At 45.5% G+C, this 23,359-nt stretch overlaps 1 protein-coding gene across 1 annotated transcript in view; it reads left to right on the top strand.

Annotated features, from left to right (window-relative positions):
* MRPL21 (mitochondrial ribosomal protein L21) overlaps positions 1 to 21,121 on the top strand; it is an 81,124-nt gene extending 60,003 nt beyond the window's left edge. Inside the window, exons 6-7 of the mRNA XM_078684056.1 lie at positions 9,500 to 9,603; positions 20,975 to 21,121. Coding sequence (XP_078540182.1) covers positions 9,500 to 9,603; positions 20,975 to 21,039 — 169 coding nt within the window. The 3' untranslated portion in view covers positions 21,040 to 21,121. The remainder of the gene's footprint in view (positions 1 to 9,499; positions 9,604 to 20,974) is intronic.
* The last annotated feature ends 2,238 nt before the right edge of the window (positions 21,122 to 23,359 follow it).

The raw sequence follows: 23,359 nt of genomic DNA, 5'->3' as shown, positions 1-23,359 counted from the left end.
CGGAAGTGCCAACCTGTTTATTGTAGTTAACGTATTAATAAGTTTCCTTGATGCAGACCAGACCAGAAGGAGCGTTACTTACCCGGACTGGCTTGCAGCTGTTCAACGCTGCGCGAAGAACGCTGGGTATTTTCTCTGGGTGTTTAAATGTATCTCTGCACGTTTTGTGCAGAAGGATACATTAACCTTTGTTTTTTCCTTTGTTTTTTTATATAGTCTGCAGTCACCACTGTGAAGTTATAGTTAGGAACTAGTTACCATAGAAATAGTTTTTTGGTCTGGTAATAACTTTGGCACTGTTTTATGAATCTTCACAAAACTTTCTAAAAATAAAGTTCATCCACCTCGGCTCCTTTCTGTAACGTTTCGATGTGGTCCATCAAGCAGGGGCCAAGAAAATGAGGTGGGTGCCCCAAAATGCAAATTTCCCATTCTGCAACCCCCTGTAAACAAAACCCCGGAATTCTGCGCGCGCACGCGGGTCACAAAGGAGCCCTTTCTGCACTGAGCGGAAATTGAAGGGTCTGCTGGACACACATCGATCTGTCCGAAAATGGACTTTGCAGGAGCCTACTGTAGTCTGTATTTCTACATCTTTTTTTTAAACATTGGTGATCTACTTTTTTCAGTTTAAAAAACCACACAGTTTCGTGGTCTCCTCATAGCTTTCAGGCAGTTAGATTTTTTTTCTAACTTTTTGTTTCGCCTGGAGTCTGTCGCTTTTCTACCATGTCTTATTAATATCTATCCTGGCGCGATCTGCGAGTAAACAATGTTGTGAGCAACGGGGTGAGGTGTAAGTGAGAGGAGGCCCACGTGTGAGTAGGCACAGTCATGAGCCAGAGGATGCTGTGAGCAGGTATATTGATTGACTGAGTACTGTGATGAGTGATGTGGAGCCCATTACAACTGAGAGGGGGCCACGTGCGTGCAAACTGTCAGAAGCAAGAGAGTGGCGTGTGATCTAGAGCCTGCCCATTTGTCAAAGTGATTCCTTTCACAAAGGAGTCAGAGTGCTGATTGCATCCTTCAGTAGCTTAGCATAGTGCTGTACGTGAGCGAGTAGAGACCATGTACAGGTGTGTTGCCATAAGGAACTAGATTAGAACTCTGTGCGAGAATCCATGTGCAAGGGTAAACTGCCGGTCCCAGGGCAGCGGCGGCCAGGGGCTCCTCCCTGCACCACCCGATGAAGTGACTGCTGCTCTCCCCGGGGCAGGGAGTACGGAGGAGGGTCAGGAGGCAGCGAGAGGAGAGGAGCATCCTGGATCAAGTGCAGGCGAGGGGCTGCGAGGAGGGACAGCACGGAGGTAAGGAGGGACAGCACGGAGGTAAGGAGGGACAGCACGGAGGTAAGGAGGGACAGCAGGGAGGTACAGCACGGAGGTACAGCAAGGAGGTAAGGAGGTACAGCACGGAGCTAAGGAGGTACAGCACGGAGCTAAGGAGGTACAGCAGGGAGGTAAGGAGGGACAGCACGGAGGTAAGGAGGGACAGCACGGAGTTAAGGAGGGACAGCACGGAGGTAAGGAGGTACAGCAGGGAGGTACAGCACGGAGGTAAGGAGGTACAGCACGGAGGTAAGGAGGTACAGCACGGAGGTAAGGAGGTACAGCAGGGAGGTAAGGAGGGACAGCACGGAGGTAAGTAGAGACAGCAGGGAGGTAAGGAGGGGCAGCAGGGAGGTAAGGAGGGACAGCAGGGAGGTAAGGAGGGACAGCAGGGAGGTAAGGAGTTACAGCAGGGAGGTAAGGAGTTACAGCAGGGAGGTAAGGAGGTACAGCACGGAGGTAAGGAGGTACAGCACGGAGGTAAGGAGGTACAGCACGGAGGTAAGGAGGTACAGCACGGAGGTAAGGAGGTACAGCACAGAGGTAAGGAGGGACAGCACAGAGGTAAGGAGGTACAGCACGGAGGTAAGGAGGTACAGCACGGAGGTAAGGAGGTACAGCACGGAGGTAAGGAGGTACAGCAGGGAGGTAAGGAGGGACAGCACGGAGGTAAGGAGGGACAGCAGGGAGGTAAGGAGGGACAGCAGGGAGGTAAGGAGGGACAGCAGGGAGGTAAGGAGGGACAGCAGGGAGGTAAGGAGGGACAGCAGGGAGGTAAGGAGGGACAGCAGTGGCTGTGCTTGCTCCCCTGCTCCCTGGCTGTGCTTGCTCCCCTGCCCCCTGGCTGTGCTTGCTCCCCTGCCCCCTGGCTGTGCTTGCTCCCCTGCCCCCTGGCTGTGCTTGCTCCCCTGCCCCCTGGCTGTGCTTGCTCCCCTGCCCCCTGGCTGTGCTTGCTCCCCTGCCCCCTGGCTGTGCTTGCTCCCCTGCCCCCTGGCTGTGCTTGCTCCCCTGCCCCCTGGCTGTGCTTGCTCCCCTGCCCCCTGGCTGTGCTTGCTCCCCTGCCCCCTGGCTGTGCTTGCTCCCCTGCCCCCTGGCTGTGCTTGGTCTCCTGTGTGTGGGTGTGTGTGTGGCTCTGGGTGTGTGTGTGTGGCTCTGGGTGTGTGTGTGTGGCTCTGGGTGTGTGTGTGTGTGGCTCTGGGTGTGTGTGTGTGTGGGGGCCTCTGTGTGTGTGCGTGTGGGGGCCTCTGTGTGTGTGTGTGTGCGTGTGGGGGCCTCTGTGTGTGTGCGTGTGGGGCTCTGTGTGTGTGGGGGGGCTGTGTGTGGGGGGGCTGTGTGTGTGTGTGTGTGTGTGTGTGTGGGTGGCTTTGTGTGTGTGGCTCTGTGTGGGTGTAAATGCAATCGGTCATGCATTTGCAAGCGATTAAGCTATTGGCATTGTAAATGACAATGTTGTTTATTTAATGATTAAGCTATTGGCAATGTAAATGACTATGCCATTTATTTATGATTTAAAAAAAACAAAAACAAAAGTCATGAGCAATGCCAATAGCTCTACCTTTAATAATGCAGAGACCATTGCATTGTAAATGCTTGTTGTAACTGGGGTGTAGAATCGAACGTGTTGTTATGCATAGGGTTAACAAATTTTGCAGAGAGCCGGGCCAGAACTCTGTCTTGTTTGTATACGGGTGCTGGACTACCGTTGGGCCTGGGGCACTTTCAGCTCTGCTTTTCTGAATCAAATGTGCTGTTCTCATGGCCGTAAAAGTTGTCGCATAATGACGAAGTTGCACTTTTGTTGGTTGGACCTCTTTGATGTGGCTTTGTATACAGGCGGTGACATGTTTTATCCAATTTTCTGAGTTGACGTTGTTCTCAATTATATTAGTACCGATCCCATATTTAAACAGTTTATTATCCAAAAGTCCTTTGGCTTTTTTTTCCGGCATGCCAGAAAGAGTTCAGTCTGAAGTGCTTCTTCGCATTTCTGTACTGTCTATGCAGGGTGTCAACTTCTGCAAGCAAAAAGGAATTGGAGCAGCAGCGGTCTTTAAAAACTGGTATAGATGGCTCCTGTCAACTTTCAAATGTCCTAATCTGCACCCTCTAATTCACTCTCTTTCCTGCCTTTCCAAATGCTATATGGATAGCTCAGGGGAATGAGCGAGAATGAGGCAGTAGAGGAGGGCACGCAGCTACCCTTCCCCCTTCACTTCACTTCACTCCTTGCTCTTGGTGTCACTGGAGCCCCAGAAGGAGGCAAGATGACATTTTCCTCAGCACCTGCGTCTCCCCACTCGGCTCTTCCAAACTAAAGAAAAAAAGAAGTTGGCAGAGCCCACAGAGAATCTGGGGATGAATGCTGCCCACTTTCACGGTTCCTTTTGTGTGCAACCCTAGTTCCTTCCTCCTGGGTCAGAAGTTCTAATAGCCTTGTAGCCCATCATAGCAGGTTCTAGAAGCCATTGAAGGCCCGTGTCCTTGTTCGAGGCCCTTGCCTTTGGCTCAGCCCTATAATGCTGAAGTGGGACGATAGTGGCCTGTACAGTCCTATAACACGGGCTACAGCTGTAATGTGTTACAGGTTTCTGTCCTCAGGACACCCCCGCGCCGCACGGCCCTCCAGCTGTGTCTGTGCGCCCCCTCCCTTGCTCGCTGCTGATCGTTGCCGTTTCTGCCAAGTGCTCTGTGTGTCAATTCCCCACTTGTACTTCCCCACTTGTTGCCTGTATTGCCCCTGTCTTTTGCGCCGTGACTTTTTCTTTGTGTTTCAGCCCCGGTTCCCTGTGACCTCCGCTCCCCGCTTTCCGCCGCCGGAGATCGCGGCACCGCCCACTTCTCTTCTGTGCCCTCCCCGCTCCCGCCTGCCAGCTGCCCCTCCCTCCCACTTCGCCTTAAATGGAGACCACGCGTGCGCGCAGCGGGCGCGCCGATTGTGAGCCGAAGGCGCGCCAAAGGCAAGCCCGTCTGCGCCCGTCCGCGCCTGGACCGCGCCTAGCGCCAGGACCCCTGGCCCCCGAAGAGGCCTGCCCACACGACGGACCTACGACGCCGCCACCCTCAACGCACTCAACGCCGGCCGAACCCCTGCCTGCCGCCGAGCCACCCCGAAACGCACCCACGGACCCTTCACCTGCCAAGCCTGCAAATTCACCTGCCTCCGGACCTGCACCGCACCCGCCAAGCCGAGCACCAGCAGCAACCACCTCAAGTGCATCCTGCTCAACACCCGCTCCGTCCACAGACACGCCATCGAACTTTGGAACCTGCTCGACACAACCTCACCAGACGTCGCCTTCCTCACAGAAACCTGGATGAACGCCTCCTCTGCACCCGACATCGCCATCCCAGATGGATACAAGATCACCCGGAGGGACCGCACCAACCAGACTGGACGAGGCATCGCCATCGTACACAAGAACACCATCCGCATCACGACCGACTCCAACGACACCTTCTCCGCCGCCGAGCACCTCCACTTCCAGATACACACCGACCCAAAGACGACCCTCAGAGGCACCCTCGTCTACAGACCCCCGGGACCACGCACACAATTCAGCGAAGACATCACAGACTTCATCAGCCCGCACGCCCTCCCCTCCGCTGACTACATCCTCTTAGGGGACCTCAACTTCCCCCTGGAGAACAACAAGGACCGCAACACCGCCGCCCTGCTGGACAACCTCGCAAACCTCGGACTCAAGCAACTGGTCAACACCCCCACCCACTACGCCGGCCACACGCTTGATCCCGTCTTCTCATCCAGCAAGCACATCACCTTCAGCCACTCCACCGGACTTCACTGGACCGACCACAGCTGCGTCCACTTCAGCTTCAGAAGAACCACGACCCACCACCACCCGCAACAGGTTCCTCACAGGAGCTGGAGCAAGATCACCGCCGAGCAGCTCACCACCTCCTCAGCCAGAACCCGCCCGCCAGCACAACGGACCCCAACGAAGCAGCCCGCAACTTTACACAGTGGCTGACCGCCTGCGCAGACGACCTCGCGCTACTGAAGAACCCTCCCAGCAGACCCACAAGCAAGAAAGCCACCTGGTTCACCGACGAACTCAAGGACTCCAAGAAGAACTGCCGCACCCTCGAGAAAGCCTGGCTCCTCGACCAGACCACAGACAACATGACCACCCTCAAACAAGCCACCCACAAGCACCACCAGCTCATCCGCACCACCAAGAAGAAATCACTGAAGGAACGACTGGACAACAACGCCCACGACAGCAAGGAACTCTTCAGCATCGTCAAGGAGTTCTCCAACCCCAGCACCGGCAACAACGACATCACTCCTTCACAAGACCTCTGCGACGCTCTCGCCTCGTTCTTCCACCGCAAGATCGCCGACATCCACAACAGCTTTGGCGCCCCATCCACGCACCCAACCGTCAAACCAACGCCCCCCACCGCCACCCTCCGCACCTGGACCACGGTGACCACCGAAGACACTGCCCTCACGATGAACACCATCCACTCCGGATCTCTAACCGACCCCTGCCCCCACCACGTCTTCAACAAGGCAGACTCCATCATCGCACCCCAACCCAGGGACATCATCAACATGTCCTTCAACACCGCCACCTTCCCGGAGAGCTGGAAGCATGCCGAGCTCAGCGCCCTACTGAAGAAACCAACAGCGGACCCCACTGACCTCAAGAACTCCCGCCCCATCTCGCTCCTCCCTTTTCCTGCCAGAGTCATCGAGAAGACCGTCAACAGACAGCTTGCCGCCTTCCTCGAGACGAACGGATCCCTCGACCCCTCGCAGTCCGGTTTCCGAGCCAACCACAGCACCGAGACCGCTCATCGCAGCCACCTACGACATCAGAACCCTGCTCGACAACGGGGAAACAGCGGCCCTCATCCTCCTGGACCTCTCCGCAGCGTTCGGCACGGTCTGCCACCGCACCCTAGTTCAACGCCTCAGCAACACAGGTGTCCAAGAGAAGGCACTGGAATGGATCATCTCGTTCCTAGCCTCCCCCCGTTTCGATCCGAGGCCACCGAAGTCATCTGCGGCGTACCACAAGGATCATCACTCAGCCCCACCCTCTTCAACGTCTACATGAGACCCCTTGCAGCCATCGCACGCCAACACAACCTCAACATCATCTCCTACGCTGACGACACCCAACTGATCCTCTCCCTCACCAGAGACCCCGCCACCCCCAGAACTAGCCTACACGAAGGGATGAAAGACATCGCCGAGTGGATGAAGAACAGCCGCCTGAAACTGAACTCAGATAAGACGGAAGTCCTCATCCTGGGACCATCGCCCTCCGCCTGGGACGACTCCTGGTGGCCCCACGCCCTGGGTATCACTCCCAAGCCAACAGACCACGCATGCAACCTGGGCTTCATCCTGGACTCCTCCCTCTCGATGACCAGACAAGTCAACGCCATCTCCTCATCATGCTTCAACACCCTATGCATGCTCCGCAAGATCTTCCGATGGATCCCGACCGAAACCAGGAAGACGGTCACCCAGGCACTCTTCACAAGCCGACTGGACTACGGAAACACCCTCTATGCCGGAACCACAGTAAAGCTACAGAAAAGACTCCAACGCATCCAGAACGCCTCCACCTGACTCATCCTGGACATCCCCCAACGCAACCACATCTCCGGCCACCTGAGGGACCTGCACTGGCTCCCCGTCAGCAAGAGAATCACGTTCAGACTCCTCACCCACGCACACAAGTCTCTCCACGACCTGGGCCCCAAGTACCTCAACGACCGCCTGACCTTCTACACGCCCACCCGCCAGCTACGTTCGACAAGCCTCGACCTCGCCGCCGTACCACGCATCCGAAGAGCCACCGCCGGAGGAAGATCCTTCTCCTACCTGGCGGCCAAGACATGGAACTCCCTCCCCACCCACCTTCGGCTGATCCAGGACCGTCTCGCCTTCAGGAGACAACTCAAGACCTGGCTGTTCGAGCAATAGCAGACCCCTTCCCCCAAGCGCCTTGAGACCCTTCCGGGTGAGTAGTGCGCTATACAAATGCTATGATTGATTGATTGATTCATGGTTTCTGCATTTGGGTGGCAATATACTGTCTATCATTAATTTATAGAAAATATACAAATGGGGCAATGTGATTACAAGTAAGTATGGTTCCTTCTATCAACCTGGCAGTGTCTTTTTTTATTCTTACATTTGACATTAGTACCATCCCAGGGCAGGTTTAACTAATGCTATGTATAGTTAGAAATGGAAAAGGAGCTGCTGCTGAGCAGAGTCTGTTCCATTACCTGCTACATATATGACGTTATCATGTCTTATTAGTTCAATTACATCAAGAATGTATGGAATATTAAAATTGGACATTTTCTTTTAGTAGTGTAAGAGCACTGGCTTTGTAAATAAATGTCGACAAGATTAATATCTCATTCCTCCAATACTATCTTGCACAACATCTTGATGTTGAAAAGAGTTTTATAAGGCACACAGATGCTCCTAAGACAAAGGAAGAAGAAAGAGAAATTTAGTAAAGCCTTGTAATAGGCCAAAGCACGTTCCCAACCCCAGAAATACCTACGGTTGAAAGGATGAGAAGTTATCAAACCTCTCTCCTAGGTTTTTTTTTTTTTTTTTTTTTACAACTGTGGAGTGAGATTGCAGAGGCTGGGCTCAGTCAGACCAAAAAGTAAGCCACCAATCCTCAAGAAAAGACCCAAACAGAAGAATCTCCGCCATTTCCATGTTACACACTAAATGACTGCTAGGAAGCCAATCAAAAACACACTGAGGTAGGCCTTGAGAGGAGGGCAATCAATTTCAGCAGCCTTTGAAAAATAAAAAAGAAGCCGGGTGTCCTCTTCATATGACACAACTAGAATCCAAATGATTCCACCAAGATCGCTTATGGGGCCAAGTAAACATTGAAAAGAGTTGGGCTAAGGGAGGAACCCTCTGTCACCCTGATAGAGGGGGATTTGACTCAGATGAAAAAGGGATCATCCAAAAAGATTGCCTACAATTTCCCCGGAATAATTTTATCCATTCTAGTCGAGGATTAGTTTAATATATTTGGTCACTTGGAGGAAAACCAAATTGACCGGTATGAAGTAATTTATTAGTTTCCCAGTGATATGATGACGTCCTTATTATCAGTTTCTTAAGGCACTTGGAGATCACAGAAGGAAGAGAAATTAATGTATTTTGTTGTTGAAAAAATCCACTTCTGATAGGAAGGTTTGTGAAATCCCGGCCACACAGTACATAGCCTTAAGCAGATAGGATAATACATACTCAAATTTCTCTCTGATGATATTTTTAGAATCCCATCTGAAACAGTCAATATATGTCTTTCAATCAGAAGTCATAAGTATCCACACATGGTAGATGGAAATAGAGTGACAAGCTGCTTTATTCTGCGCACAATGATTTTCCAGATTGGTACTCAATTTTTCGTTGTATATGGAAGGGCTAATAATATCAAGCTGAAATATGCTCTTTCACTGTGTAAAATGAGACAACTGTTTGAATGTTACATGGCATTTGACCAGAGGGAAAATGTCAACCTCTGCTTGCTTACCAAATACACCATTGTTAGGAGTATGCAAAACAACCACCTGGGGTTGCTGAGATTCTTTGGCTGCCATACCTAGCTAGGCATGCCGGTTGGCAACCTATTCCTACAGAATTTTTGGACAGCGAAGAACCACCATCACCCCACCTCCCAGGAAATTTCAACTTTTTTGTTCTCACCATCTGGCATAAAGATCTTTACAAGATCCATTTTTGAAGAAATGTGTTATTTGCTTGTAAAGTAGTTGCTAGTTTTTTAGCACTTGTGTCAATTGTAGATTCATGCATGGTCATCCCTCCTTCCCAGGAGGTAGTACAGTAGTGTATTACATATTCAGAATTTGACTACGGTGTTGGAGTCAGAGTTGCAAGTGTAGCAGAGAAGTCTGAGTTAAATCAAGCTCTACTGGTCATTGAAAATAACCCTATTATATGGCTTGTAATATGACTGTAGCGTAGGGATGGATTCACTGTTTGTTGGGGAATATGAAATAAGCGTGTAGCTCAAAAAGAAATTATTTTAGAAAACTAGATTTTCAGCTGAATAGCTTCGTATTGAGAATTTCAGAGATGCACTGCAGACATTTTCTCAGATTGTCTTCTAATTTTGTCCCTTAAGGAAAGACCTTGTACGAATAGAAGCTACAGTCATTGAAAAGACAGAATGCTGCCCTAAAGTTCTCATGCGCTTTTGGAAGAGGCACCGTTACCAAAGAAAAAAGAGTAAGTAATATGTGTCCTTTCTCACGCTATAAGTGTTTATTTTTAATACACTTTGTACAGTATATTAATCAGAAGGTGCTAGCAGATACTAGAAAAACCAACTTCTTTAGTTTACGGCTGTTCAAGATAGAAAACCAGACCTCTGAGATTCCTAAGCCATTGATTCTCTGGCTTGGAAATGTTAGTCTTCCTTTTTGGGATTCAGCCCAAAAAATTTTAGTTTTAATAAAAATGTTGGAAAATTAGCTGAGATGTAAGATTGCCTCCGATAAACTGATAACAGTGTAGTGATGCACAAGGGAAGTATACCCTTTAACCCAGATCATATTTAGCATTGGTCTGTGATAGGGAAAGCACATACATTGAGTCAAGTGTCTGGACAGGTAGTTAATGAAATACATACTTTATGACAAATGTCCGGCCTGTTGGCTATTGAAAATAAGGCTAATATAGTATGCCTAACTTGTAAATGTTGAGTGAATTGTCTTTATTCTAAATGCATCGCTCCTTAGAAGAACTATGTATAAATTATTTTTATCGTCTTGGCATGTTAAAAATGATCAATGCATATATGTATTTGTTACCAGGCATCCTTTATGCAGCTATATCATAGTCCTGTTATGTTAGTAAATAAATGTTTTCAAAACTGGATGCCATCTCTACTTACATTTATGTATTTGGTGAAGAGAACCTCCATTGTTAATGAATGTATCTCTTTTAAATATAACATTCAAAAGTAATGCTTTCAAATCAGTCATTCAGTGTCACCCCATCTGCAATTGAATAGTTTACACCAAATCACCATAGGATTTCAAGTTCAGCAAAGTCTTTATTCAAAACCTTGTTTGATGTAATTCTACGTGTCTGACCATATTTTTCTCCGATACTTTTGTTGGGAAAGAAGTGCAGCATTGGGTTTTCCCTTAGAACCAATGACTCTCTGTATACAGCTTGGCTAAAAAAATCAAAGCTGGCTCACTCAATTTTGGAAAGTTCTGTTCAAATTTGTTAAGCAGAGTCAACATTGTAAGCAGAAAAAGCAATTTTTCTGTGAGCTAACAGTCCCTATCTCCGATATGATTTTGTGTGTGTGATTGTGTGCACGCGCATACACAGCTTTAATTAAGATTACACACTAATCTATGTTAATAAAAATGTGACCATGCCATATAGGCAATGCATAGCTTTCAGCTACGTATGTGGTCCTTACAGGAAGGGTCTATGGCACAAAGCTATTGTGAGAAATTGGGTTATTATTTGACTGAGTGAGTACCTACCTCAAGTAATGATTACTTGCTATAGCACAGCGCAGAAAGGCTGAACTTCAAGGCAATGTGTAAAGTATTTATGCAGTGCTAAAACAGTTATAAAGTCGAAATGCAAACTAATTAACCTCCCAAAATTAATTAAAAATAGAATAAAATCGAATAAATGACATGACAAAAATCCAATAAGAGTAACCAGAGATATAAAGTTTTAAAGTTTCAAGTTGAAATATTGCCAAGAACCACAAAGTGCTAATAATAGTCAGTGGTCCTGGTAGAACAGGATCAATTTGCAATTTGACGCTAACCGTGATGGTTCCAGGTTAAAGATTTCACCTTTTGACTTTATTTTTTGAAGTCCCAATTGTTAAGTAAAGACGATCCAATAATTTTAAGTTGAATAGTTTATTGCTTGAAACACCAAAGTAACGGAAGAAACAGCACCTTCCCTGCTCCACCGGCTCCATGGACTGCTGTCCTTACAATCTAGAATACCCCGGTAGCTAGGGAACAAGTACACGTGGAATTGCACGAGAATATGCTTGTGCAATGACAGGTAAACACAACACTTCTTCCCCAGAACAAAATATAAAACAAAAAAATAAATAAAGCACAATGGATACAGTGAGAATGAAGAAAACTAAAACATGAAATCTGAACACCATCAAAATCACACTCGTAGTCTGAAAGCCAAAAAGGTTTGCCCCTTACATGTTTGCCCACCTCAAGAGACCTGTTAGCACTCACCTCAGGCAAATTATTATTTCCACAATCAATTTCTTCCCAACTTTTATTTGAAATGTCAGTGCGAACACTTCCATTTCCACTTACTACAACATTTTCATTTTCCACAACACCCTCAATATCTTGTGTCAAAACATCAGGATTCATAACATCTACATCACTATTCATGCCTTCAATGCTTTCACAAATATCATCAAACAAATTGAACTTGTTGGACAAATTATCCTCTAAAACTAAGTCTTGATTGATTACAGCAATCCTTTTTAAATTCCATACCTTACCATCACTCAATAAGACAGCATTGCGCAAAACTTCAACCACAGACAATGGTTCTGAAAACTGACTCTCACCCTTCTTAGCTTTGCCAGGATTCCTCACTTTTACTAACATTTCCACCTCCATTTTTATATCCTTAAATTTTGTCTTAAGATCATATTGTTCCTTATATTTCAAATGTGTATCAACAATTCTTTTCCTAAATACCTCATGGTTATCTCTTCATCAGTGGAATGCAGAAGCCAATTAGGATTGGCTTTAGTTCTCACTTCTCTTCTCCTCATGACAACAAAAGGAGACACTCCCAAAGCATCGTGTACCGATGTCCTGTAAGCCCATATGGCTCTCGCACTATGAATTTCCCAATTCTCATTATTATTCATGGATAATTGAACAGCAATTTTGATCACTCTATTGAAACACTCTATCATGCCATTTCCACTGGGATTATAGGGCGAAGTTGTTTTGTGTCTAATACCAACTTTAGTAAAATAATCCTGTACTTTACCGGAAACAAACTGCACACCATTGTCACTAATTATAAGCTTGAGAATACCTTCATTGAGAAAAACGTCATCCAGAAATTCTAAAACCGCATTAGAATCCACCCTTTGCACAGTTTTGATGACAGACCACCTAGAAAACATATCAATCAAAGCAATGATGAATTTATGACTTTCTCCTATAGGGCCTGTAATATCAATAGCTAAGGTTTCCCAAGGCCCAAATTGAACAATAGGTTCGCACATGGATGGTTTAAGAGTTCTCAATGATTTTTCAGAATTGGCACAAGCAGCGCAATTCCTCACAAACCTCTATACAAAAAGATCAATGCCAGGCCACCAACACCATTGTTTAACTTTCTGTTTAGTCCTTACAGTGCCTAAATGCCCTTCATGACTTAAAGAAACAATTTTCTTTAACAGACTCCTCTTCTGGTAACGCTATCCTCCACAGACAGCTCACTCCTTACTTCCCAAAACTATCTTTAGTCTACAGAAAGGCCTGATTTGGTAGGCCAAACATCCTTAATGTACGCACCTAGTTTGACTAAAATTTTGTCACAAGAACATTCTCCAATCCATTCTTCCTTTTTGACACTTGAAACACCCTGATCAAAAATATAGGCTATACTGAAATCTTCCCATTCAGTTATCTCTTCCTCAATTTCTAATGGCATCCTAGACAAGAAATCAGCCGTAACATTACATTTGCCAGGGACATATTCAACAGTATAAATAAAATCTTGAAGTCTCATAGACATTCTGGCTATCTTTGCAGATGATGTAAGCATACCTACTGTTGTTAATATTTTCACTAAGGGTTTATGAGCAGACCTCACCAAACAAGCTTTACCCCACACAAATGGTCGTTCTAAGGCCCAAACACATGCCAAAGTCTCTTTTTCAATCACCGAGTATTTTTCTTCTAAAGGTGAAAAGCCCTGGAAGCAAAGGCAATGGTTTTCTCTGCCCCCTTAGTATCTCTTTGAATTAACACACCACCTAAACCCTTATTGCTGGCATCTACGGTAACAATGTTCTCAAGTTCAGGATCAACATTTTTTAATGCAGGAGCAGTAGCAATGTCTTTTTTGATCTGCTCAAACTCTAATTGAAATTTAGAGGACCATTCAAATCTGCACATTTGTTTTAACAATTGCCTTACATTATAGATTTTACTAGAAAAAGCTTGACAAACTTTGAATAAAACTCAGCTAGTCCCAAAAATTCTCTTAATTCGTCCTTGTTAGAAGGTGCAGGAGCTTTAATAATGGCTTAAATTAATTCTGGTTTAGGTGACACACCCTCTGTACTCAAAACATGCCCCAAATAAGACACAGATTTCTTTGCAAAATTGCACTTTGATAACTCTACAGTGAGATTCCTATAATTTAAAATCTCTAGAATGGAATTCAACACAGAATTATGTTCTTCCTCCGATTTGCCGTAGATTAAAATGTCATCTTGAAAACAATTAACATTTTTTAACTTTCCAAAAAGATGATGCATGAATCTCTGAAAGACTATGGCTGCAGATGCCAGCCCAAACGGCATTCTCCTGTACTGAAAACAACCCATAGGAGTGATGAACTCAGTAAACTTTTTAGTCTTCTTGCAATGAAATGTGATGGTAGGCCGCAGATAAATCTAGAGAGGTAAACCATTTAGCACCATTTACAGAAGCAAGCATTTCAGAAATGTTTGGCAATGGAAATTTGTCAATGATAATATTATTGTTCAGGTAGTGCAAATCAATGCACAACCTAATCTTGCCATTACTGTGTCTGGCAATAACAACTGGAGATAACCATTCCGCTGCATCCATCTCTTCAATTATGCCTGCTTGTAATAATTTGTCCAATTCTATTTGTACTTCATCCCTCAACAAAAACGGAACGTTTCTAAACTCATGAATTTTAGGTTGAGCAATTTCCTTGAACATAATAGAATGCTCAAAATGTGTTAGATTACCAATTTTTCTGGAAAAGACTTTAGGGAATTTATCAAGCATGACATTACCTATTCTCTCACCATCATCAACACTCATGACAGGTTCTGCGGAGTTACGGTTTAAAATTATCCCAAGATTGCCTTCATCGTGCCACCCCAAAACTGAAGGGCCTTTTTTTGCAATATACAAATTACCTCGACTTTCTCTATTCTTGAACTTGAAAAGTAAAGGTCTATAACCTAGCATATCAATCTTTTCTCCAGAGAAACTCTCTGGTCTAATGTCAGTAGGAAATAATTTTTCCCCAATATGTTTAACAAAACTACTCCTCCACACTTCCTCATTAAAAATAGTGTAGGGTGATCCAGAATCAGCATAAATATTGATATGAACACCACCAATTTTCATTGAACATATAGGTTTCTTCCTCACATTTCCCTGTCATTGACCATAAATAAATATGAGTCCTTAGTGTGAAATACTCTATTAACTCGTTCTTCAGTATCAGAATCATCACTTTCTTCAACATACTTAACTTTAGAAGTCTTCCTAGACTGCCCAATTTTACCACATGAAGAACATTTAACTTTAATAGCAGGGCTCGATTTACTGTGTGCTAAATGTGTTTCACTGTTACAACAACGATAACACTTGAGAACCTCTTTATTCCTGTTCGGTTGAAACTTAAAGTTGTTACTAGATTTCTTTTTATCATTTGCTTTATCATTAAGAACCAAACTTTTTTCTCTGTTACCTTTAATTTTGTTTACAGAATCATCCAGTTTACTAGAAGTTTCACTTTCAACCTCCTTTAAACTATGACTTGACATTTCAACTTTACGCACTAGATAGCAGACTTGAAGGTAACTTATGTGCAAAAAGCCAATACAATGGATGATAAGGTCCACACAGGCAGGTGAATTCCTGAGCGTTAGCACAGTCCAAAGTAGAAGGCAAAAAAAACAACTAAATACGATAAGAATCACCTTCAAATGTCCTTTAAATGTTGAAATGCTGAATTCCCACACGCGTAGGCTCTTGGTGCTCCAGCACAGAAGTTATCATCGCCATATTGTTAAGTAAAGAGTCGACGATCCAATAATTTTAAGTTGAATAGTTAATTGCTGGAAACACCAAAGTAATGGAAGAAACAGCACAACACCTTCCCTGCTCCACTGGCTCCCTGGACTGCTATCCTTACAATCTAGAATACCCTAGTAGCTAGGAAACAAGAACACATGGAATTGCACGAGAAAATTCTTGTGCAATGACATGTAAACACAACACCAATCCACCACAGAAGAATACTTATAAAGACCTCAGGAAAGGCAATTAGAGACTCTGTGTGGAAGGCAGAAGCCAAGAGAAGAGTCCAGTCCAGGTCATACTGTCAAGGGCACAACAGCATCTCCCCACACCCAAGGTCCTTTGTTCCTGTTCTGAAAGCAAGTTCACGCCTTATTCATGCCTATTGAAATGCTAATTAGTGGCTGGCAGAAGTTGGTCAACAAAATGCAGATTTAGCTTCCTGGTACTTCAGGCAGGGCAAATGGTAACTTTTTTAAAGTCCTCTTTCTAAAATATGTATTGTAAATCCAACTTCACCAGTGAATTGGGCTTGTGATAAAAAAAATTAAATTCCAACAATTATGTTTATAGCTATTTCCAATCCGGGCATATACTGCGACCCATTACTTTTCTATGGAACAGTCAACCCTGCTACATGAAAATAGCTATTAGGGCTTTTTTACTGTAAGGATAAGTTTAACATTATATTTTTACATGTTCTGCTTTTAAATACCATGCAGCCTGTCGTATGGGCATAAGGCTTCCTTAGGATTGACTTCTAAATATTTAAAAGGAAAATTTAGGCCTGTCAAAAGAGGTTATTTTGACAGGTTTCATTTGCAGTTGAAATCTGCATGGCTAGGCTACTACTGGGCATGGCTTGGCAGTTCGGGCTGGACTGTTCCCATGAGGCACAGGGTCAGACTGATTTGCATATGTCCATGTCTGAACTGGGGTGGCAGAGTGGGCTAAAGAACGGTGATGGAGTAAACCCAGATCTGTTGACTGGGTGTGAGTGTTTGATTGGTTCAGATGCTCCGTCCATAACCACCCCCTTTTGTACCGCTTTGTTCGCCATAAGTTGGCAGGGTATGCTCAGACGTGAGTCCCTTGCTCACTTTGCCACTGGATTCAAGCAAGCCTGGATATAGACGGCTGAAATGCCAGAAACCGGTCCTAGGACGCTTGTTTTCGGTCCAGGGAAGGCATGGCTTGGCAGTTCGGGCTGGACTGTTCCCATGAGGCACAGGGTCAGACTGATTTGCATATGGCCATGTCTAAACTGGGGTGGCAGAGTGGGCTAAAGAACGGTGATGGATTAAACCCAGATCTGTTGAATGGGTGCGAGTGTTTGATTGGTTTAGATGCTCCGTCCATCACCACCCCCTTTTGTACCGCTCGGCTACTACTAGTGGCAGGCCTGCAGACATATTTATATTGCACTGTAGTGGGTGACACAATGGGTGCTACAGTCCAATTGTGATATTTATCTTACAGGCTGTGTGTACACCTTGGCACCATATACTAGGGACTCGTAGGTATGTTATACGTGCCAACGTCCTCATGTTTAAAGGGAAAGTGCAACACTTTACCACTGGTTAGAAGAGGTAAAGCGCACAGATTTTTACAGCCAACAAAAACAGGGCTCTGCAAAAAGACAACAAATTCTGGTTGACCCTGCAGTAAGGGCACAATTTCCAACAGGCTTCATATTTGTCATAAATGGTGGTATCTTACTTAGTGTGGGATAATGTTTATTACATTTGGGGGTAGTCCTGTTTACCAAGCTAATGTTAATTGAAAATGTATGGGTTTCAATTGTTTGAAATATTACCCTAATGTCCCATCCACTGAAGCTTTATCCAGTGAATTTTTAAGAGTTTGCATTTTAACATTGGGTATTATGTGGTCCTTATGATGCACTGTAATGTCCCCTAATAAATGTTTTATTTTATTAAATTTATTGGGTTTGGTTAGAAAATCTGTTGAATACAGTTTCTATCAAATTGTTTAATGTACATTATCCTGTTTTTAGTTGAGCATACTTCATAGGGTCCTTATTTGTGGCACTTAATCTTGTTTGAGTTTTTATATCATCATGTTTCTTACACCTCAATTTGTGTTTCAAAAGCTTAAGACGAGTTGCAACTCCTTGCGAGTACTTTAGCCACTAAGTCTCTTTAAATATTCATTGAAAAGAGTGGAAGTCCTGAAATGGATGTAGGAATACTGAAAGAAAATAGTCAGGATTGAGTGTAGGTAATTCTCCCAATCACAGGCTAGTGGAAAAGATAAGGTTGCCACCTCACAACAGCCTACACAGAACATCTTGGATCTAGGATAAATCATTTTCAGGAAGGAAAAATTCAACTCCTCACAAAACGTATGGAGGCGTTTGGAATAACTGACATCTGACAAACCTTTCATCATAACGAACTGGGTTTCATCTTTTGTTCTGGAACACATGGCACTTTCTCCCACCTAGATTATTTTTAATGCCAACATCTAGTATAGAGTTGGTGAATTGGGACTCCATTTTGGCACATGGTCTACCTGACCACTCACCTGTTGAGTTCACTTTAGGAAACATTTAACTTAGTGCATGGTGGTTACAAGGTGACCGCTGAGGGTACCACATAGGTGATACAATAGACCGGTATTTCACGAATAACCGAGTATCAATAATGTTACTTGCACTCTCTGGAGTGCCTTTCAAGCTACTATCTGGGGGTACATTATAAGTTTCCAATTATAAATTAAACAGCACTGACAAAAAGAGGCTGTAAGCCTTGAGGCACGGATCTTTGACTTTGAGCCACTACATGTGAGTACATCCTCCTAGCCCCTTTATGTGGCTTAGTGCACACCAAGATCGTTCTCCAACAGGTATTAATGGATGAAGCCCACCTGATCTGGCTGGCGGCGCAAAGCCGTATTTATCAATGGTGGGCAAAGCCAGTAAAACCATACATCGCCTTCGTCAAAATGTCACTAGACATTACCCCATCACAAGCATTTTAACACATGAGGGACAGGTTCACAGATACCTTGGACATAGCTCACACCTTCACAATGTACTGTTCTAGGTTGTACTCACATGCTTGTCTGTAATGCTTTAGCTGATTTTTTGACGGACTTACCTACGCACCGCTTGTCGGAATCAAGCATAATGCCTTGGAAGAAGTGCTTACTACACAAAAATTAATTGCAGCTTTCAGCCAGCCAATCAGGAAAATCTCCACCTGTCGTCCCATTGCTTAAGAGTCTCTTCATGGACCCTTCAATGCTGGCCAACTACAGACCGATCTCCGTGCTATCATACCCGGTAACGGTCTTGCAGAAAATCAGCAACAGATGCCTCACCAAATACCTCGACGAACACCAACTCCTCGACACCACTAATTTTGGTTTCAAACCCAATCACAGCACCGAATTTGCCCTCATTGCTGCCATAGATAACATCCGCATGACTCTGGACAGAAAAAACACAGCGGCCCTCATCCTCCTGGACATCTCTGTTGCATTTGACATTGTCTCCCACCCCGTCCTCATTGAGTGCCTATGCGGCATTGGAATACAAGGACACACACTCAGATGGATCTGCTTCTTCCTAGCTGGAATGATTCAGTCAGTCAGCCTGGCACCGTACACCTTCGACGACCACAACGTAATCTGCAGAGTTCCGCAAGTGTCCTCCCTTAGCTCGACCCTCTTCATTGCATACATTATCCCTCTATCCAGCTTCATCTACTGTCACTGCATCAACGTCCTCTCCTACGCAGATAATACCCAACTCATTCTCTCCTTCATGAATAAGACACCCAGTTGTCCGATCAAGTTCAATGCCTGCATGCCCGAAACTGCCCACTGGATGAACAGACCAACTATCCGAAGATGAACTGAGGCAAAATCATGATCTTCCTGAAAACCACTTCACGGTGGGAATCCACCTGCTGGCTAACAGAGCTAGGACTGACACCCACCTCCACCACTCATGCCAAGAACCTCAGGATCATCATCAACGGCAAACTAGACATGACCACCTAAGCTTCCATATCCAAAAGATGCTGAGGAAGATTTTCAAATGACTCCCAATCAGCACCCATAAACTGTCACACATGCCCTTGTCCTAAGTAAGCTGGACCTTACTGAAACACCCTCTATGCCGGGATACACAAAAAACTCGCCAGAAGGCTGCAGACCATTCAAAACTTGGTGGCCAGAATGATTGTCATTCTCCCAGGCTGCACTCACATCGCACCACACCTGAAGGAGCTCCACTGGCTCCCCATTCACAAACAACCTCAATTAAAACTCCTCACCCACACTTTCAAGGCACTACCTAACACTGGCCCAGCATAACTCAACAATTGCATCCTTTTTCACAAATCTTCCAGACACCTCTGTTCATCCAGACTCATACTTGCACACATCCCATGCATACGGAAAACTAGATTCGGCAGTCAAGAGTTTTTGTACGTCGCCCCGAAAGCATAAAACAAGCTGCTGCTACACATAAGAGCCTCCTCAATCTTGAATTTTGCAAGAAGCTGTCGGTATGGCTTTTCGAATAGTCCCACTAGGTCCAAGGTTTGGCTAGAATGACACCTGCTCAGTGCCAGGATTCCCTCTCGGGTGATAGTGCGCTCTACAAATCTGCATAACATAACAATGTGATCAGGAGCAGGACATTTGCACTGAAGTTTGCATAATCTCTCATCAACTTGGCAGCTGTGATGCGTGGATAAGGACTACTTAGAGCAATGCAAATCTGGTGCAGGCTCTGAACTGCTGGCGCTTTGTGTGTTAGCATGACCTTCATGGTGGGCCTTGAAATGTAGACCGTGAGACCACTAAATTATGTTACTTCAATCAAAAGAACATGCCGGTAGGATGCTAACCTGTTTCAGCATTAAAAACGTTGTCTTTGGTTCAGTGCTTGGTAATATTATGGCTGTGTTGGTGTCCCCACCATATAGTTGGAATTCACCCCATTATCCACTTCTTTTTTCTGCTTCCCCTTGTACCATGATCCTTCAGTTCCAGTACTTGTCACGGGGTCATGTCCTTCCCACTTCCTCCAGCCAGCACAGCACTTCATCTGCCAGTTCATGCTTTATTCACATGTTCATCCTTCCATTACCTCATCTGTATTTTCATGCAGTGACACTCATTCTCACCCTCTTCCATACCCTTGAACCAGGGGCTGTGGGAGCAGTGCTCGTATTTAAGAGCCTTTTATAAAATCAGGTTCTAATGCATTTGTGATTAAAAACATCGTATTATCGCATTTCTTATTCACATAATTCAAATGCCCTCTTTGTTACTGAGCAAAGAAATGCGCTGCAAATTAACACTCCTGGCAAAGCAAGGTTTTAATAATCCAACGCACATTATTTCTCTTTGAAAGTAAGAAACCCAGGCGCTTTCTGTAACCTAGTTAAGTAAATATTATGGAGCTATTTTAGACAGGCGTTCAAGTAACTGTAATCCTGTGTAGCAGATGAACCTAGCGCTTTGTATAATGTGACTGACCACTTACCACTTTCCATTCTGTTTTTCAGTTATTGTGTACCCGGAGACGGTCCTGAGGATAAACACCATTGAACTTGCTCCACGGTTGTCCTAATAGGTTCTAATGCATCACGGCCAGTTCTGACGTCACCCCTTTTGTTTTATATCAAGCAAACAATAAAAATATTTCCCCTCTCTCTCTTAGTATTCTATGAATTTGTTTCTGCGACATGGAAATGACGAATGAGCAACATGTTGAATAATTTTATGCCACTTTTACACCACCCTCTACTCTCTGTCCCTATTCCGTGGGGCCAGGGCAGTGAGCAGTGGGTTCAGGACAGGAAGGAGTCCTGTTCTGTTTCCTGTGGATATGGCCCAAGTCTCTGCCTATGACCACTGACTCTGCTGGGCGTGGACACGTGCCTGCTGTCAATGGCCTAAGTATGCGCAGTGGCAGCATCAGGACGGCCCTGGGTGCGCTGAAGGCATGTCTGTAGTGTCAGATCACTACGTAGACTTCAGAGTAAATAGAGGTTTGTATTTATAATCACTGTTCATCTAAAACTGCGAGCCAACCAACTGGCATCCGCTAGGATCCCTTCAGTCGCCAACTGCCGCTGCCCCCACCAAGGCCCAGAACTTGAACCTGGTGTGTGGTAAACATAAGGAACACCCCCATAACACTACATTGGCATATAATACAAGTACAGAAAAGGTATAATGGATACCACATAGCCAGTACAAGGGAAACATGACTGTGTGAAGATGCAACAGCCTCCTTAGGTTTAAGGGCACGGGTAGTGGTTGCAAAGTGTACAGGAACTGCTGCCGTGTGCCCAGTGGCTGCTGTCCACAGCCATAAGTGGAATGCAGTGGATTCCTGGGCCTGATGTATGGATGGGACTTGTGCGGTCTGCGTGCTGTGCCTCTATGAAAGCCATGTGCACCAGCTATAGAGCGCTATGAGACGGCGCTGCTAGAAGCCGAGCAGCGTCGACATGTGCTGTAGGTTTGGGAGCGTAAGAGGTGTTCACAAGGTGTGCTGTGAGCCCTGTGCCCAGTGACTGCTTAGCACGGTCATAAGCCTAGTATATTGGGATTCTGGGCACAAAGAATGGGCACAGGGTGTCTCCCATGCCACGCCCTTCAGCCAGGGCCCACTTCAGCTCCAGAGCTGCCATAGAGAGGGGCTGAAGGTCTTGTCCTCTACACACAGCTCACTGTGCACTCCCAAAAGTTGTTAGCAGTGGATTCGGCAACACCAGGAGATCATAGGCTGTGCTCGGCGCACTGTGCTCACAGCCAAAGGTCGAATGCTGTGGGCATGAGGACTAGGCAGAGGGCATGGCTGAAGAGGATGCAGTGTACCCGTGTACCTGATGCCCATGCCCAGTGGCGTGTGCTTGCAGTGTTCTGCAGAAGGCCATTTATATTGGGTTCCGAGGACTAAGACTGATGGAAGGGTCTGATAATGGGACAGGCCATGCATCTTGTACTATTGGGTGAATCTACTTGTAATGATTTGTGAGGTGCCTATAGGCAGTAGGATCAGGGGCACACGTGGATTTGCCCAGGGTGTTGCTGCAGTGACGATCTGTGCACTTTGGCAGTGTCTCAGTGGTGCTGTGTGGTTGGTATCCTGAGGAGTGCATGTAAGATATGACCAGATCCCATGCCCTTGACCCACTGCCCGCTCTCTATGCCCACCCGCCACTACATTCAGATCAAGGCACTGTGCTCTGGATTCAGGGGGAAATGATAGGGTGCAGGGTGTGGCAGACGTTGAACCCAATGTCTAATCTTCGTGGCTATAAACTATGAACAATGGGGTTGAGGCATTGCAAGAGTGGGAGGTAAGGCAATATAACTACCTTCTATGGAAAATGTCAATGGTTTTATTAGGTTTTGTGGCACAGACACTACTCTAGAAGATCATTTTCTAATACAGTTGACTTTACTGATGCAAAATGTGTGTGTGTGTGTATGTTTTTTAATCATTCTTTCTGCAATTTTTGCTTTACTTTTTCTGGGAGTTGTAATTTTGCTATGAAGAACTTTTTGTACAAACCGATTTAGCTATCTTGCAAGAGCTCTTGCCACCCCACACCACAAAAACACAATCCAATACATTTACATGAATTGAAAGGCACACAGATATATAGTAGCACGCACTTTATGACAACACTTGTAGCCAATTGCACCAGCAAGCGTTGGGCACAGCAAAGAAGGCCGTCCTTCAGGCCTTGTCATTTCACGGATGTTAACAATTAAAGTAAAATTCCCTGTCCTGAATTAGTACATACACAGTTGTTGCCCCTTACCCCTCCCCTCCCCACCCCCCTCACTTTCCCTCTCCTTGCCCAGCCTGATGCGGATATTCGCTCCCACTCCCTCCCTTCATCGCTGTCTGTATCGTTTTTGGACAATGATGG

This window comes from Lissotriton helveticus, chromosome 3_1, assembly GCF_964261635.1.
Source record: "Lissotriton helveticus chromosome 3_1, aLisHel1.1, whole genome shotgun sequence".
NCBI classification, from domain to species: Eukaryota; Metazoa; Chordata; class Amphibia; order Caudata; family Salamandridae; genus Lissotriton; species Lissotriton helveticus.
This window is presented reverse-complemented; position numbering and strand designations above follow the sequence as displayed.